This window comes from Colobus angolensis, unplaced genomic scaffold (assembly GCF_000951035.1).
Source record: "Colobus angolensis palliatus isolate OR3802 unplaced genomic scaffold, Cang.pa_1.0 Scaffold31, whole genome shotgun sequence".
Lineage (NCBI taxonomy): Eukaryota > Metazoa > Chordata > Mammalia > Primates > Cercopithecidae > Colobus > Colobus angolensis.
The window spans coordinates 10,921,481-10,940,129 of NW_012116377.1; the positions used below are offsets into that span (position 1 = coordinate 10,921,481).

Genomic DNA, 18,649 nt, shown 5'->3' on the forward strand with positions numbered 1-18,649 from the left:
TACAAATTTGTAGCCTAGGAGCAATAGGCTGTATCATATCGCCTCAGTGTGTAGTAGGCTCTTCCATCTAGGTTTGTGTAACTACAATCTGTGATGTTCACACAATGATGAAGTCATCTGATATATTTCTCAGACTCTTGTTAAGTGATACATGTGTATATTTTGTGAGATTAAGGAAGTTCTCTATCTTTTTAAAAAGTTTTTATTTCTATGTATGTACTTATACAGTATACTAAAGAAAAACTTTTTTATAAAAAGAGTTTCTTTAAAAACTTAAAAAAAATTTCATTGAGCCCAAAATGTCATATGACATTAAGGAAGTTCTCTTCTGTTCCTAGTTGAATAGATGTATAAACGTTTAGGGTTCTTACATCTTCTTGATTAATTGACTCCTTGATCATTATGAAATTACCTACTTTCTGATATATTATTTATCTTAAACCAACTTGTCTGACATTATAATACAGTCACTCCAGCTTTCTGTTAGCTAACGTTGGCTTTGAAACAGTTTCATTGATATTTAATTCACATACTGTACAATTCACCCACTTGAAGTGTGTAATTCAGTGGTTTTTAGTATATTCATAGAGTTCCAGAACTTCACCACAAGCAATTTTAGAACATTTTGGTCACCCGCTAAAAAAACCCTTATGCCCATTAGCAGTCACTCTCCATTCCCTCTGCTTCCCACTTAGCACCCCTCAACCCTCATCTACTTTCTGTCTCTATAGATTTGCCTATTCTGGACATTTCATGTAAGTGGAATCATACAGTATATGTGGTCTTCTGTGATTGGTTTCTTTAACTTAGTAGAGTGTGTTACAGATTGATCCATGTTGTAACATGTATTGGTACTTCATTCCCTTTTCTCACTAAATATTCCATTGTGCAGATATACCATGTTTTGTTTATTGATTCGGTTGTTGGACATTTGGATTAACTTTTTTACTATTGTGAATAATGCTACTGTGAACACATACAAGTTTTTTTGTAGATGTATGTTTTTATTTCTATGTATGTACTTACACAGTATGCTAAGTACAACTCTCAGTACAGTGTACTGAGAGTGGAATTGCTGGGTTATGTGGTAAATCTACATTTAATATTTTGTGGAACTGCCAACCTGTTTTCTACAAAAGCTGTATGTACCATTTTGCATTTTTATTAGCAATGTATGAAGGTTTCAGTTTCTCCACATTCTTGGAACACTTGTTATTATCTGTCTTTTTTGAGACAGGGTCTCCCTCTGTTGCCCAGGCTGGAGTGCAGTGGTGCCACCATGGTTCACTGCAGCTTTGAGCTCCCAGGGTCAAGTGGTCCTTTCACCTCAGCCTCCCAAGTGGCTAGGACTACAGGCACGCGCCACCATGCCTGGCTAATTTTTTATTATTTTTTGTAGACACAGAGTCTTACTATATTGTCCAGGCTGGTCTCAAACTCCTGACCTCAAGTGATCCTCCTGCTTCAACCTCCCAAGGCACTAGGATTGCAGGTGTGAGGCACTGTGCCTGGCCTCAGTGGTTTCTTTTAAATACTTTTTTTTTTCTAATGAGAAAAATTTAGAAAAATATTGTACCACATTATTACTAGTTCTGATGGTCTTTATTCCTTTTTGTAGATCTGTATTTCATCTGGTGTTAGTTTCCTTCTATCTAAGGAACATCCTTTGACATTTTCTTACAGGACTGGCCTGTTGGTGATGAATTCATTCAGTTTGTGTGTGTCTGAAAAAAGTTTATTTCACTATTTTTATAAAGACCTTATTTAATTTTTTTAAAGCAGTTTTTGGTTCCCCTCAAAATTGAACAGATAGTACAGAGATTTCTTATATACTCTCTGCCCCCACATATGCATAGTCAGCATCCCCCGTGGAGTGGTACCTTTGTTATAATTAGTGAACCTACATTGACACATCATTGTCATTCAAAGTGTATGGTTTATATTAGAGTTTATTCCTGGTATTGTACATTCTGTGGGTCTGATATCACACAGTAGATTCCCTGCTCTAAAAATCTGTGCTCTACCTGTTTGTCCCCCTTTCCCCCAACCTCCAACAACTACTGATCTTTTTACTGTCTCTATAGTTTTGCCTTTTCCAGAATGTCATATAACTGGAATCATGCAATGTGTATGCCTTTTGAGATTGGCCTCTTTCACTTAATAATATGTATTTAATGTTCCTCCATGTCTTTCCACGGCTTCATAGCTCATTTCATTTTAGTGTTGAATAATATTCCATTGTCTGGAGGCACCATAGTTTATCCGTTTACCTGCTGAAAGACGTCTTGGTTGCTTCTGAGTTTTGACAGTTAACGGATAAAATTCCTATATACATTTGTGGGCAGGATTTTGTGTAGATAGACACTTTCATTTTTTTTTTTTTTTTATGAATACCAAGGAATATTGTTGCTGATCTTATGGAAGACTATGTTAATTTTTGTTGTTGTTGAGACAGAGTCTTGCTCTGTCACCTAGGCTGGAGTGCAGTGGCACGATTTTGGTTCACTGCAGCCTCTGCCTCCCAGGTTCAAGTGATTCTCCTGCCTCAGCCTCCCGAGTAGCTGGGATTACAGGCGCCTACCACCACACCCGGCTAATTTTTGTATTTTTAGTAGAGACAGGGTTTTACCATGTTGCTCAGGCTGGTCTTGAATTCCTGACCTCAGGTGATCCACCTGCCTCGGCCTCCCAAAGTGCTGGGATTACAGGCATGACCCACCGCGCCTGGCCGAGTATGTTTAATTTTGTAACAAACTGCTAAACTGTCTTCCAAAGTGGCTGTACCATTTTGCCTTTTCTACTGGCAATGAATATGAGTTCCTGTTCCACAGCCTTGCCAGCATTTGGTGTTAGCAGTGGTTTTGGATTTTGGCCATTCTGATAGGTAGGTAGTGGTATCTCGTTTAGTTTGCGTTTCCCTGATAACATATAATATAGATTACCTCTTCATATGCTTGTTTGCCATCTATATATCTTCTTTAGTGAAGTGTCTATAAAGGTGTTTGGCCCATTTTTAAGTGGGTTGTTTTCTTGTTTTAAGTTTTTTATATATTTTGAATACTAGTCTTTCATTAGATATTTTGCAGATATTTCTTCCCAGTCTGTGGCTTGTCTTTTCATTCTCTTGGTAGTGTCTTTCACAGAGCAGAATGTTTTAATTTTAACAAAGTTGAGCTTATCAGTTATTTCATGGATCATGCCTTTGGTGTTGTATCTAAAATATCATTACCAATCCTAGGAACTCCAGCGTTTCCCCTGTATTACCTTGTAGGAGTTTTTCATTTTTTTTGAGCAGGGGATGGGGTTTTGCTCTTGTTGCCCAGGCTGGAGAGCAATGGCACAGTCTTGGCTCACTGCAACCTCCACCTCCCGGATTCAAGCGATTCTCCTGCCTCAGCCTCCTGAGTAGCTGGGATTACAGATGCCTTCCATCACACCTGGCTAATTTTTTGTTGTTGTTTGTTTGTTTGGTTGGTTGGTTGGTTGAGATGGAGTCTTGTTCTGTAGCCGAGGCTGGAGTGCAGTGGCGCAGTCTTGGCTCACTGCAACCTCCGCCTCCTGGGTCCCGGTTCAGGCAGTTCTCCTGCCTCAGCCTCCTGAGTAGCTGGGATTACAGACATGTGCCAACATGCCTAGCTAATTTTTGTATTTTTAGTAGAGACGAGGTTTCCCCATGTTGGCCAGGCTGGTCTTCAACCCCTGACCTTGTGATCCACCTGCCTCAGCCTCCCCAAGTGCTGGGATTACAGGTGTGAGCCACTGCCCCGGCCTAATTTTTGTATTAATAGAAATGGAGTTTCACCATGTTGGTCAGGCTAGTCTTGAACTCCTGACCTCAGGTGATCCACCCACCTCAGCCTTCCAGAGTGCTGGGATTACAGGCGCGAGCCAGTGTGCCTGACCTAGTTTTTTATTTTATTGCATTTAGGACTGTGATTTGTTTTGGGTTAATTTTTGTGAATGAAGGGTATAAGACCTGTGGTTTAGATTATTATTATTATTTTTTGTCTGTGTGTGTCCAGTTGTTCCAGCACCATTTTCCCCCTTTGGACCTTTTTTCTTCTTATTTTTTTGAGACAGAGTCTCACTCTTGTCGCCAGGCTGGAGTGCAGTGGTGCCATCTTGGCTCACTGCAACCTCTGACTCCCTGGTTCAAGTAATTCTTCTGCCTCAGCCTCCCGAGTAGCTGGTGCCACCACGCCTAGCTAATTTTTGTATTTTTAGTAGAGACGGGTTTCACCATGTTGGCCAGGATGGTCTCAATCTCCTGACATCGTGATTCCCCCACTTTCGCCAGTGAAAGTGCTGGGATTTCAGGCATGAGCCATCACACCCGGCTTGGACCTTTTTTTTTTAAATACGGATATTTCAATTGGCAAATAAAATTGTATATATTTATGGTGTACAATATGATGTTTTGAAATATGTGTATATTGTGGAATAGCTGAATCAAGCAAATTAATATACAGATCATCTCATATACCCATCATTTTGTGTTAAGCACACTTAAAATCTACAGTCTCAGCAGGATTTGTTTTTTTGAGACTCTGTCACCCAGGCTGGAGTGCAGTGGTGTGATCGTGGCTTACTGTAGCCTGGAGCTCCCACCTTAGCCTTTCGAGTAGCTGGGACTACAGGCCAGTGCCACCCTGCCCAGCTGATTTTTTGCTTTTTTGTAGAGGCAGGGTCTTGATATGTTGCCCAGACGAGTCTTGAACTCCTGGCCTCAAATGATCCTCTGTCCTCAGCCTTCCAAAGTGCTGGGATTACAGGTGTGAGCCACCATGCCTGACTAACCTATTGTCTTAACAGTTTTCAAATGTACAATATACTGTTATGAACTATAGTCACCTTATCGTACAATAGATCTCTTGAACTTACTCTTCCTAACTGAAATTTTGTATCCCTTCACCAACATCTATCCAGCCTTTCCTGTCCCCAGCCCTCCACACTTACTAACAACCATTATACTCTCTACATCTATGAGTTTGACTTTTTTAGATTCCACATAAAAGTGAGATGTTTATGTGGTCTTTCTGTGTCTGCCTTATTTCCTTAACATAATATCCTCCAGGTTCATCCATGTTGTTGCAAATGATAGGATTTCTTTCATTTTTAAGAACATTGGTCCGTTTTTAAGAACATTGGTCTGTACCACACTTTTTTGATCCATTCATCTGAGATGGACACTTAGGTTGATTCCATATCTTGGCTATTGTGAATAATGTTACAGTGAACCTGGGAGTGCAAATATCTCTTTGACATACTGACTTCCTTTCCTTTGGTTATGTGCCCAGTAGTGGGATTGCTGAATCATACGGTAATTTTAGTTTTTTTTTGTGGAGCCTCCATACTGTTTTTCATACTGACTATAATAAATTATATTCCTATCAGCAATGTGCAAGGGTTTCCTTTTCTCAGCATCCTCACCAACATGCCATCTTTCATCTTTTTGATGATTGTCATTCCAACAGGTATGAGGTAATACCTCATTATGGCTTCAATTTGTATTTCCCTGGTGATAAGTGATGGTGAGCATTTTTTCATATACCTATTGGCCATTTTATGTCTTCTTTTGAGAAATGTCTCTTTAAGTTCGTTCCCTATTTTAAAATCAGATTGTTTTCTTACTATTGAGTTGTTGTTGAGTTCCTTATATATTTTGGATAGTAACCCCTTATCTGATGTACAGTTTGCAAATATTTTCTTCCGTTGCATAAATTCTCTTCACTCTTTCGATTCCTCTGCTGTGCTTTTTAAAAAGTTTGATGTAACCCCATTTGTCTACCTGCTTTTGTTGCCTGTGCTTTTGGGGTCCCATCCAAAAAATCATTGCCTAGACCAGTGTCAAGAAGCTTTTTCCCTGTGTTGTACAGTTTCAGGTCTTATGTTTCAGTCTCTAATGTATATTGAATTAATTTTTGTTTATGGTGTGGGATAAGAGTTCAGTTTCTTTCTTGTGCACATGGATATCTAATTTTTTGAGCCCCATTTATTGAACAGACTGTTCTTCCCCTATTGTATGTTCTTGGCACCTTTGTAGAAAAATCAATCAATCATAAATGTGTGGATTTATTTCTGGGCTGTTTATTCTGTTTCATTGCTCTATGTGTTTGTTTTCATGCCAAGACCTTGCTGTTTTGATTACTATAGTGTGTAGCATACAGTTGACCCTCGAACAAGGTCTTGAACTGCTTGGGTCCACTTATATGCAGATTTTCCCCTGCCTTTACCACTTCTGAGACAGCAAGACCAACCCTTCCTCTTCCCTCCTCCTCAGCTTACTCAACTTGAAGACGAGAAGATGAAGGCCCTTATGATGATCCACTTCCACTTTATGAATTGTAACTATATTTTCTCTTCCTTTTGATTTTCTAAATAACATTTTCTTTTTTGTAGCTTACTTTATTGTAAGAATACAGCATATAATATATATATATGTCATGCAAAATGTATTAATTTAGTGTTTGTGTCATTGCTAAGACTTCCAGTCAATGGTAGCCTATTTGTAGTTAGGCTGTAGGAGAGTTAAAAGTTATACGCAGCTTTTTGACTGCATAGGGGATTGGCTCCCCTGACGCCTGTGTCATTTAAGGGTCAGTTGTATTTTGAAATCAGTCAGTGTGAAGCCTCCTCTGTTCATTTTTGCTCAAGATTGCTTTGGCTATTTGGGGTCTTTAGTGGGTCTGTATGAATTTTAGGATTTTAAAAAATTTCTGTGAGAAATGTCATTGAAATTTTGATAGAGGTTGCATCGAATCTGTAGATTGCTTTGGTTAGTATGAACATTTTAATACTGTTCTTCTAATTTGTGAACATAAGAGTATATTTCCATTCATTTATTTCAGTTTGTTTCATCTGTGTTTTATAAAGTTTTTAATGTACAGGTCTTTCACCTGTTTGGCTGAATTAACTCCTAAGTATTTTATTTTATTTTTGTAACCATCGTAAATGGAATTGTTTTCTTAATTTCTTTTTCAGATAGTTTGTTGTTAGTATATGGAAATGGTACACATTTTTGTTTATTGATTTTATATCCTGCAACTTTCCTGAATCGATGTATTATTTCTAACAGTTTATTGGTAGTGTCTTTAGAGTTCTTTCTATGTAAGATCATGTGTTCTGCATCAGGGACAATTTCATTTCTTCCTTTTTAATTTAGATGCCTTTTATTTCTTTCTCTTGCCTAATTACTCTGGCAAGGACTTCCAACACCATGTCGAGTGAAGATGGCAAGAGTGGGCATCCTTGTCTTGTTTCTGATCTTAGAAGAAAAGCTTTCAACCTTTCACTGTTTAGTATGATGCTAACTGTTGGCTTGTCATATATGGCCTTTATTGTGTTGAGGTAAATTCTTTCCATACCTGATTTGTTGAGTTTTTATGAAAGGATGTTGAAATTTGTCTCGTGCTTTTTCTGCATCTATTGAGACAATCATATGTTTTTGTCCTTCGTTCTGTTAATGTGATTCACATTCATAGATTTGCGTATGTTGAACCATCCTTGTATCCCTGAGGTAAATCCTACATGTTCATATTGAATGATCCTTTTAATGTGCTGTTGAATTTTGTTAACATTTTGTTGAACTCCAGCACTGTTTATTGAAAAGACTACCTTTGCACTGTTGTATTTTATCTGTTTCTTTGTCAAAGATCATTGTACTAGATTTATGAGGTCTATTTCTGGGCTCTCTATTCTGTTTCATTGATCTGTTTGTCTATTCTTTTGCCAGTACCACGCTGTCTTGCTTACAATAAAGCTTGAAGTTGGGTAGAGTCAGTCCTCTAACTTTGTTCTTTTCCTTCAGTATTTTGTTGGCTATTTTGGATCTTTTGCCTCTCCATATAAATTTTAGAATCATCTTGGTGATAGAAAATAACTTTCTGGGTTGTATAGGTCTAGTTGGGAAGCACTGACGTCTTGCCAATGTTGAGTCTTCCTGTATAGATAGGAATAATACCTCTCCAGTTATTTAGGTCTTTGATTTGTTTCATCAGAGCTTTGTAGTTTTCCTCATAGAAATCTCATGTATATTTTGTTAGATTCATACCTAAGTATTCTGTTTTTTGGGAGTGTAATGTAAATGACACTGTTTTTAATTTCAAATTCCACTTGTTCATTGCTGGTGTATAGGAAAGCAGTTGAATTTTATATATTAACCTTGTATCATGCAACCTTGCTATAATTGCTTATTAGTTCCAGAGGTTTTTTTCCTTGATTCTTTTGAATTCTCCATGTGGACAACTATGTCATCTGAGAAAAAAAGATGGTTTTATTTCTTCTGTTCTCATCAGCATGCCTTTTTCCCTTTTCTTGTCTTAATGAATCCATTAGGACTTGCAATACAATGCTGAAAAGGAGTGGTGAGAGGAAATCTCCTTGTCTTGCTCCTGATCTTAGCAGAAAAGCTTCTAGTTTCATACCATTTAAGTATGATGTTAGCTGTAGGTTTTTTCTGGATATTCCTTGTCAAGTTGAGGAATGAGAATTTTTAAAATCATGAATGGGTGTGGAATTTTTTTTCATATGCTTTATCTGCATCTGTTGATATGGTTGTGTGATTTTTCTTCCTTAGTTTGTTGATGTGATGGATTTTATTAATGATTTTCAAATGTGGGACCAGTACACCTGGGATAAATCCCACTTGATCATAGTATGTGATTCTTTTTATACATTGTTGGGTTTGTTTTGCTAATGTTCTGTTGAGGATTTTGCACCTGTGTTCATAAAACATGTTGGTCTGTAGTTTTCTTATAATGTCTCTGTCGAGTTTTGGAATACTCTGATGTTGGCCTCTACCGAATGACTTAGGAAGTATTCCTTCTGCTTCTGTCTTGTGTAGGAGATGATAGAGAATGGGTATAATTTCTTTCCTAAGTGTTTTATAAAATTCACCAGCGAACCCATCTGGTCCTGGTGTTTTCTGTTTTGGAAGGTTATTATTGGTTCAGTTTCTTTCATACAGGCCTATTCAGATTGTTTCTTGTGTGAGTTTTTGATAGTTTGTGGCTTTCGGGGAAGTGGTTCATTTTATCTAGGTGATAAAATTTGTAGCAATAGAATTGTTCATAGCATTCTTTTTTTATTTTTATATTTTTGAGACAGAGCCTCGCTGTTACCCAGGCTAGAGTATAGTGGTGCCATCTTGGCTCACTGCAACCTCTGCCTCCCGGATCCAGGCGATTCTGGTGCCTCAGCCGCCTGAGTTGCTGGGATTACAGGTGCCCGTCACCACACCTGGCTAATATTTATATTTTTAGTGCAGACGGGGTATCGCCATGTTGGCCAGTCTGGTCTTGAACTCCTGTTCTCAAGTGACCTGCCTGCCTCGGCCTCCCAAAGTGGTGGGATTACAGATGTGAGCCAGTATACTGTGCCTGGCCAGTATTATTTTATTGTCCTTTTAATGTTCATGAGATTTGTAGTGATTTTTTTCTTTGATTTCTGATATTAGGAGTTTGTGTCCTCTTTTTGCTAGTCTGCTTGGCTAGAGGTTTATGGTTTAATTGATCTTTTCAAAGAACAAGCTTTTGGTTTTTATCATTGATTTTTCTCTGTTGATTTCCTGTTTTTAGTTACATTGATACCTGCTCTTATTTTTATTCTTCTACTAACTTTAGATTTAATTCACTGCTTCTTCTTCTGTTTTTTTACAGTGATTGATATAGGTGATTTTAGATCTTTTGTCTTTTTTGGTAAATGCATTCAATGCTATGAATTTTCCTCTAAGCACTGCTTTCACATCATGCCACAGATTTTGATCAGTTGTGCCTTTATTTTCATTTAGCTCAAAATATTTTAAAATTTATCTTGAGATCTCTTTTTCGACCTATGTGTTATTAAAAGTGTGTTATCTAATCTCCCAAGTATTTGAGTTTTGTCTTTTCCGATTATATTTCTGTTACTGATTTGTAATTTAATTTTATTGTGGCCTGAGAGGAAACATTTTATGACTTGTTCTTTTGAATGTGTTAAGTTTTGTTTTATGGTCCAGAATGTGGTCTATCTTGATGAATATCCGATGTGAGTGTAAAAATGTGTGTTGTTATTTCTTCTGTGACATAATCTGTGGATGTTCATTATATTCAGTTGATTGATGTTGAGTTCAATTATGTTCTTACTGGTTTTCTCCCTGCTTGATCTGTCCATTTCTGATAAGCGTTGAAGTGTCCAACTATAATAGTGAGTTCATTTATTTCTCCTTGCAATTCTGTCAATTTTTGCCTACATAGACACTTTGTTGTTAGGCTTATGCACACTAAGCATTGTTATGTCTTTTAATCCTTATTTTTATGACCTTTTTATCCTTATTTTTATCCTTGATAAAAGTTATCCTTGATAACTTGCCTTATCTGCTGTGTCTGAAATTATTACAGATAACTCCACTTTCTTTTTTTGAGACAGAGTCTAGCTCTGTGGCCCAAGCTGGAGCGCAGGGGTGCAGTCTCAGCTCACTGTAACCTCTGTCTCCCAGGACATGCACCACCATGCCTAGCCAATTTTTGTGTTTTTAGTAGAGATGGGGTTTCGCTATGTTGGCCAGGCTGGTCTTGAACTCGTCCTCATGTGATCTGCCTGCCTTGGCCTCCCAAAGTGCTGGGATTACAGGCATGAGCCACCATGCCTGGCCAACTCTTCTTTCTTTTAATTGGTATTAATATGATATATATTTCTCCAGGTATTTACTTTTAATCTGTGTTTTTATTTAAAGTGGGTTTCTTGTAAACCACATCCAGTTGGTTCTTGTTTTTGTGATCCACTTTGACAATGTCTTTTAGTCTTTATTTTTTGCCAAAATGCTGATTTATTTAGAATATTGAACTGAATATTTCAGTCAATTAAATTGAAATCAGTGAAGGAATACATTGTATAAACAAAATGATTTGCATTGTGGGACATACTGCGTACTTTCAAGGAATTGTGGGACTAAATGTAAAGGTGTAGAGTGATTATGTTGACAAATATAAAGGTATTTTATAGCTGACCTCTTCCATTTCCTGCCCTTACTGTCACCCCTGCATTGTATGCAGGCCCAACTTCTACATGTCAGAACCTGTGTTTCTTTACCTGAGGACTTTCTGTGACCACTGAATTCCAATTTTGCATCTGTGTAGCAGGTTGCAGGTACCAGAAAATTAACATTCCCCAACAACCTTGAACCGATGATGAAAGATGATGTATAAATAATACCCCAGTTCCCTCACCCCTGAATAAGATGACTCCAAGATGTATCTGACAATCTCTTTTAATTGATGCACTTAGACTATTGACAGTGAAAGAAATTGCAAAGATAGTTGGATTGATATTCACTGTATTCGTTACTGATTTCTATTTGTTGCCCTTGTTTTTTGTTTCTAGTTACGTCTTTCACTCTTTTTCTGCTTTTGTGGTTTTATTTGAGCATTTTATATGATTTCCGTTTTCTCTTTCTTAGCATATCAGTTGTACTTTTTTACTTTGCTTAGTGGTTACCCTAGAATGTCTTAGATTGTAAATGTATATTTACAACTACCTCAAATCTGCTTTAAAATAACACTATATACCTCTTCACAGGTAGTGTATCTTACTATGAGATAATCCTGTTTCTCCCTTCCATTCCTTGTATCATTGCTGTTACTCATTTAACTTATACAGAAATGTATGTAATCTTATGTATATTTACATTAGCATACATAATCAAATGCATTGTTGCTATTATAAACGAAATTTTACCTGCTAAATCAATTTTTAAAATGTTTTAATTTTACATTCACTTAGTGATTCTTTGATGTTCTTTCTTTATGTAGATCCAAGTTTCTGACTTATATCATTTTCCTTTTTGCTAAAGAATTTCGTTTAACATTTCTTGGAAAGCAGGTCTACTGACAATAAATTTCCTTAGTATTCTGAAAAATATCTTTATTTCATCTCTTCACTTTTGAGGGATGATTTTGCAAGGTTCAGAGTTTCTAGTTTGGTGGTTTTCTCTCTCAACACTTCAAGTATTTCACTTCACTTTCTTCTGGCATGTGTGGTTATCATTCTTATCTTTATTCATGTGTAAGTACAGTGTTTTTCCCCCTGTCTTTTAGGATTGTTTTTCCTTTATTTCTGATTTTCTGTTGTTTGAAAATTATATCCCTAGGTTTAGTGGGATTTTTTTGGCCTTTGTCCAGCTTGGTGTTCTCTGGGCTTCCTGTGGTTTTGTTCCCAGACCAAACTGAGGGTTGGGCTGCTATTTCTCGTGGCCCAATAACGAGATGGCAGATGAACTGGGGAGGAAGAGAATTTTTATTTTTGTAACCGGTTACAGGGAGAAGGCCTAGAAATTATTGCCAGACCAACTCAAAATTACAAAGTTTTCTAGATATTATATGCCTTTTAAGCTATATGTCTATGTGTAAGTGTGTATTCATCTGAAGACATAACTGATTAACTTAATCTATAACTAAGGTCCGAGTCTTGAAGATCTTCCTCAGGAGTCTCAGTAAATTTACTTAATCCAGGTGCTGGGGTGATTACCCTTATCTTGTCTCCTGCTCAGGGAGGTTTGTTGCGTTCTTTCAGACCTCCAATGAACTTGTTTGTGGAGGCCTGGGGAGTTTCTTTGTTATGCTTTAAGGCCCAGGAAAGGCCCAAGTAAAACTCTTGGTGGGCTTTTGTTACATTCCAGCCTTTGTATAAGGGCACTGACTTTTTTTAGCTTTTAATGTTTAACTTAACCATTCAGTCAGTACTGCAACAGTTGTTATGGAGCCCTGCATTAGTGAGCCACAGTTTGGTGTCTGATACTAATTTGGGGGAAATTCTCGGTCATTATTGTGTCAAATATTTCTTTTGTTCTTTCCTCTCCTCCTGATATTTCCATTCCATGTTTATTATACCCTTTGTAGTTGTTTCAGTTCATAGATACTCTATTCTACTTTTGTCAGTCCTTTTTCTGTTTTGTTGTCAGTTTTAAAGATTTTGAAAGATTTCCTTAAGCTCAGAGATTATTTCTGTAGCTGTGTCTTGTTTACCAAAAAGTCGATCAAAGGCATTCTTCATTTCTGTTGTTTTTGATCTCTTGCATTTTTTTAGTTCTTTTTTAGGATTTCCATCTCTTTCCTTGCATTGCCTATCTGTTCTTGTATGCTGTCCACTTTATGCATTTAAAGCCCTCGGCATATTAATCGTAATTTTAAATTCTTGGTCCAATAATCCCAATATCATTGCCGTAGCTGAATCTGGTTCTGATACTTGCTCTGTCGCTTTAAAATGTGTTTTTTATCTTTTAGTATGCCTTGTATTTTTTTCTTGATAGCTGGACATGTACTGGGTAAAAGAAACTACTGTTAAATAGGTCTTCGATAGGGGTTTTAGTATTAGAGTAATGCTGATCTCCTAGAATGAGTTGAGAAGTACTATATCTGCTTCTGTCTTCTGGAAGAATATGATTATGTGCTGATTAGTATTAAGTTAAATCTCAGAGGGAACTTCCTGTAGATCTTGGATATTCTCTCTGTGTTGTACTCTGCCTTGCGAATTTTAGGTCTCTTGGCCTTCTCAGCTCTGAACTGTATTTCCTCAAATTCAAGGAGCATCTAAACTCTGTTTGAGTTTACCTTCCCTGCAGTGCAGCCTGGAACTGTCTGCGTAGTAATCTCAGGCAGTAATGGGGCTTATCTTGGGTGTTGCTTTCTGAGAGATCACTGCTCTGTGCTTCTTGTTGTCCAATGGCTGAAACATTATTTTATGTATTTTGTCTGTTTTCAGTTGTTTAGGGTGAGAGAGGGTAAGTTACTGTTACTGCATCATGGCTTAATGAATAAATGTGCTGCCCAGGATTCATAAGAATATAATGGTAATCTCCCTAGTTGGCTGACTTTAGAGAGAACTAGTCTCCTTTGCTTATACAAATTAACGGGGCTGCTTTAAAGGTAGTGCTTAAGCAGTCATCATTTGTTGCCACTGGTTGCTGGATAGGTTGGGAAGGTCAGAAGCCTCAGTCCACCGTCTTTGGAGATTAGGAGGGAAGTATTAAGTCATTTGAACATAGTTTTTATTTTCATTTTCCCTGGTACGTTGTTAGGACTGTCCTGATGTATACTTTACGTAAAGGGATGAGGAAAATGTCCAAGCATGACCCAGCTCCTTTTTCCAACTTTTTTTTTTCATGTCATGTAGTATCAGTCCTCTCTTAGTAAATTTTACCTTATCAAGTGTTGTTTATAACACATTGTGATAGTTAATTGTATTTGATTATAAGACTATGGAGAAATCTGAAATGGTTACTCATCAGTAAAAGCCGATGGCTTTAGAATTTTAAAAATGATTTTCAAAGACTCCACTTTGAATGGGGTGCCTAATAGTTGAATGTTGAACTCCCTTGTGTTAGAATTTACATTTACATTACTACCAATCTTTTATATTTCAGTTATTTAAGCGGAGAAATGTTGCTACAGCAGAAGAAGAAACAGAAGAAGAAGTTATGTCAGATGGAGGCTTTCATGAGGCCCAGATCAATAACATGGAGATGGCACCAGTAAGATAATGAACTCTTTTTGGTGTTTTTGTGATTAAGATATGAGATGTAGATTTCCTTTTGAGTTTTAAAAAAAGGTTAGATGGCTACAAAAAGTACTTGGCATTTCATTTTTAAAAAGAATATGCTTAATTTCATGGTTCATTAAATGTTTATTATATTTTCGATACAGTGCAGTTAAACTATAAGGATTAATTCTGCTATAAAAACTTATAAAGCTAATTATAAGGTAAAATTGTTCTTTAAAAGTTGAATAGTAATAGATACCTTATTTATTTATTTATTTATTTTTGAAGAGACAGAGTCTTGCTGTGTTGCCCAGGTTGGAGTGCAGTGGTGCAATCATAGGTCACTGCAATCTCAAACTCCTGGGCTTAAGTGATCCTCCTGCCTTAGCCTCCCAAATAGCTGAGACTACAGGCATGTGCCACCATGGCTGGCAAATTTTTAAATTTTTTGTGGAGACGGGATCTCACTGTGTTGCCCAGGTGAACTCTTGGCCTCAAGTGATCCTTTTGCCTTGGCCTCCCAAAGTACTAGAATTACAGACTTGAGCCATCATACCCAGCCATAAGAGATACTTTAAAGAAAATAATGATTTTTTAATTCATTTACAAAATTGACCTGTTTGTATGATTTAAAAACTTGATTCCACATCAGAACTGTTGGATTTTTCTGTTGTAAACCATTTTGTTACTTTTTTGAAGTTAACATGAAGAGATAAAAGTCATGCTTTATTTGTATGGATTAGACCTATCTAGATTTAATTTTTATTTATTCTTTCTGAGAACTTTTGTATATTAAAATGTTCCCTTCTCCCTCACCTTTTTTTTGGTAAATAGTATGGTGGCATACTATTCATAGTATTTTGTCGTTTTTGTTTTTATTTCATTTCATAAATTTCTAGTTTACATGAACCAACTTTCTTTGAGAGTTGGGGGGGTAGTAGTAGTATTTCCTTTGGAATTCATACAGACATAGCCAATGCCATCATTTTGTAATGAAAGTTTCTAGGCCCTTCAGAAAGCTGGTCTTTCCAATTTTTTAAAAGAGGAACTATTAAGTGAATATAAAGTGTTTTATGGATTGTTTTAGGGTTCTCCAGAGAAACAGAACTAATGAGAGAAAAAAATTTAGTTTAAGAAAGTGGCTCGTGTCTTTGGGAACTGGCAAGTGTGAAATCTATAGGGCATACTGGCCCAGTATAAATTCAGGTTAAGAGTTGATGTTGTTGAATCCCTTTTTCTTCAGAAAACCTAGTCTTTGCTCTTAAGGGTTTCAACTGATTGGATGAGGCCAACTTGCATTATGGGGCCGTCTACGGCAAGCATACTGGTTTAAATTTTAATCACATCTAAAAATTAACTCTCACTGCAACATCTGGACTGGTGTTTGATTAGATAACTGGATGCCAGGATATCATAATCCAGTCAAGTTGACTCATAAAATTAACCATCATAGTCTACGCCTTGCCAGTTGGTATCCATATACATCTCCTTACACCATATGCTTTGTCTCAAATAAAGGTAACAGCAAAGCTGTACCTCATCTAAGATTACAACCTTTTTTTTTTTTTTTTTTTGAGACGGGAATCTTGCTCTGTCACTCAGGCTGGAGTGCAGTGGTATGATCTCAGCTCACCGCAACCTCTGCCTCCCGGATACAAGTGATTCTCCTGCCTCAGCCTCCTGAGTAGCTGGGACTACAGGTGCACGCCACCACCCCCAGCTAATTTTTTGTATTTTTAGTAGAGATGGGGTTTCACCATATTGGCCAGGTTGGTCTGGAACTCCTGACCTCGTGATCCACCCGCTTTGACCTCCCAAAATGCTGGGAATACGGGCGTGAGCCACCACATCCAGCCAGATGACAACTTACTTTTGTGCAACTGAAAATATATGGATGGTTCTTGACTTAAGAGGGTTCAAGTCAGGATTTTTCAACTTTACAGTGGTGTGAAAGCGATATGCAATCAGTAGAAACCGTATTTGGAATACCCATACAGTCACTCTCTTTCCCATTTTCAGTACAGTGACTATCTCATGTAAATAGTCATATCCCATACATGAGATAGTCAACACTTTTTTATAAAATAGGCTTTGTGTTAGATCATTTGTTCAGCTTAGGCTAATGTACATGTTCTGAGCATATTTAAGGTGGGCTAGGCAATGACGTTTGGTAGGTTGGGTGTATTAAGTGTATTTTTTACTTACGATGTTTTCAACTTATGATGGATTTAGTGGGGCATAACCCCATTCATTGTAAGTTGAGGCACATCTGTAGTTACTCTGCAGAAGAGGATGCAAAATCTTTGGGTGATGTTCACTCCTGTCCTTGATAGCCTGTGACTTAAGTATTATAATGTAATATAACAGTACTTAAATAGTGTGATGTAAAGTCAGTACAGCTTGCTATAAGAGGATAAGAGAGGGAAGAAAAAGATATTTGCTTAGTGTGTGTGTGTGTGTGTGTGTGTGTGTGTGTATATATATATATGAATGTGTTTATGCAAACATATTCATAAATCATGTAGAAACCTTTAGGAATCAGTCTTGCAATTTTGAAAATACTTTTCTGATTCTTGAGTAGAATGCTTCATATATTCCCCTATGAGGATTTTTAGATATTGCTTACCAGTCATCCAGCATTTGCAGCTTAGTGCAGCTTTCCTCACAATTCATCTTGTTGACTGTTACCCTTCATGAAATAAGAACTTTGTTTCTTTGTGACAAATAATCAATCCTGAGAAGAAAATTAACTGCTAATACTGGGGATGAGTTATGGTGGGAAATGGAAACATTCTAGTAAAGCAAGGAGGTAGTGGGAAACTGGAAAGTTTTAATATAACAAGAAATAAATTTTAAATAAGTTTAAGAGTCAGCTGTTGAATTTGTCAGTGGCTAGATTTATACAGGACCACTCTGTATACTCATTCAATAAATATTGCAGAGTATTTGCAGTACACCAGCCCTCAGTGTGATAGAGTGGTAAGACAGACAGAGTCTTGGGCTTACAAGGAGGTTACAGTATACTGGAGGAACACAGAAAAATAGCTGGGAGTGTAATAAGGGCTGGGCATACAATTGAAATAGGGTGATATGATAGAGATGGAGTGGCTGCTTTAGGCTTGGAGGTCTTGAAAAGCCATCTTTTAAAACTTAACATTTAATTTTAATAACAAAGAACAGCCAGCTATGTGATGAACAAGGAGGGGAAGAGCAATAAGCTCCTTGTCTTATCATTTACTAGTAAGATTACTTTCTACTGTGAGCTTTTTAATGATAGAGAATTTGGCTTCATTATATTATTAATCATCTTACACATTTCTACATGTAAAGATTGTCCTACCTTTGTGTAACTTCTGGGGAAGTATGATTAACTTAATAACTTGGCCATGTTATCTGTTATCTTTGTTTCCTTTGAATTAAGGTTGATAATGTATTATATGTTCTTTTTGTTTGTGATCCCAGGGTGGTGTCATCACTTCTGACATGATTGAAATGATATTTTCCAAAAGCCCAGAGCAACAGCTTTCAGCAACACAGAAATTCAGGAAACTGCTTTCAAAAGGTGAGCTATGAATATGTTGAGTATATTTTTTCATCTCTCTACAAAATTACTTTCCCATAATCTGTTTTTCATACCACAGATAATTTGTTTTGGAGTATATTTATCAATAAAAGGATAAAAATGTAGACATACATGTAATTGTGAACCATGCCTAAATTTTAAGTTTCCTATGTATTTGTGGGATCTTACTAGGATCAGAAAGCAAAATTATTTTCATTTTTAGGTTATTTTATAAAAGACCTTATGGAGAATAGTAGTCAGTATCTCATGTTAATTCAGATTGAGAGATTAACTTTTTTTTATAGAGTAACTTTAAAAATATTCCTTGAAAGAGCTATGATTGTTGATTTTAATGTCAGCAATTTACCACTGAAAGTTAAGAATGGATTTACCTAAAAAAAAAAGAGGCCGGGCGCGGTGGCTCAAGCCTGTAATCCCAGCACTTTGGGAGGCCGAGACGGGCAGATCACGAGGTCAGGAGATGGAGACCATCGTGGCTAACACGGTGAAACCCCGTCTCTACTAAAAAATACAAAAAAAACTGGCCGGGCGAGGTGGCGGGTGCCTGTAGTCCCA

The 18,649-nt window shown here is 37.1% G+C and overlaps 1 protein-coding gene across 3 annotated transcripts in view; it reads left to right on the plus strand.

Annotated features, from left to right (window-relative positions):
- KPNA1 (karyopherin alpha 1 (importin alpha 5)) overlaps nucleotides 1-18,649 on the plus strand; it is a 75,686-nt gene that overhangs the window by 15,535 nt on the left and 41,502 nt on the right. For 2 of the 3 annotated variants that reach the window (XM_011950808.1, XM_011950809.1), the window contains 2 exons: nucleotides 14,396-14,503; nucleotides 17,974-18,073. In XM_011950808.1, coding sequence (XP_011806198.1) covers nucleotides 14,396-14,503; nucleotides 17,974-18,073 — 208 coding nt within the window. Of the gene's footprint in view, nucleotides 1-14,395; nucleotides 14,504-16,113; nucleotides 16,157-17,968; nucleotides 18,074-18,649 lie in introns of all 3 variants that reach the window. The other variant, XM_011950810.1, reaches the window with a different exon arrangement.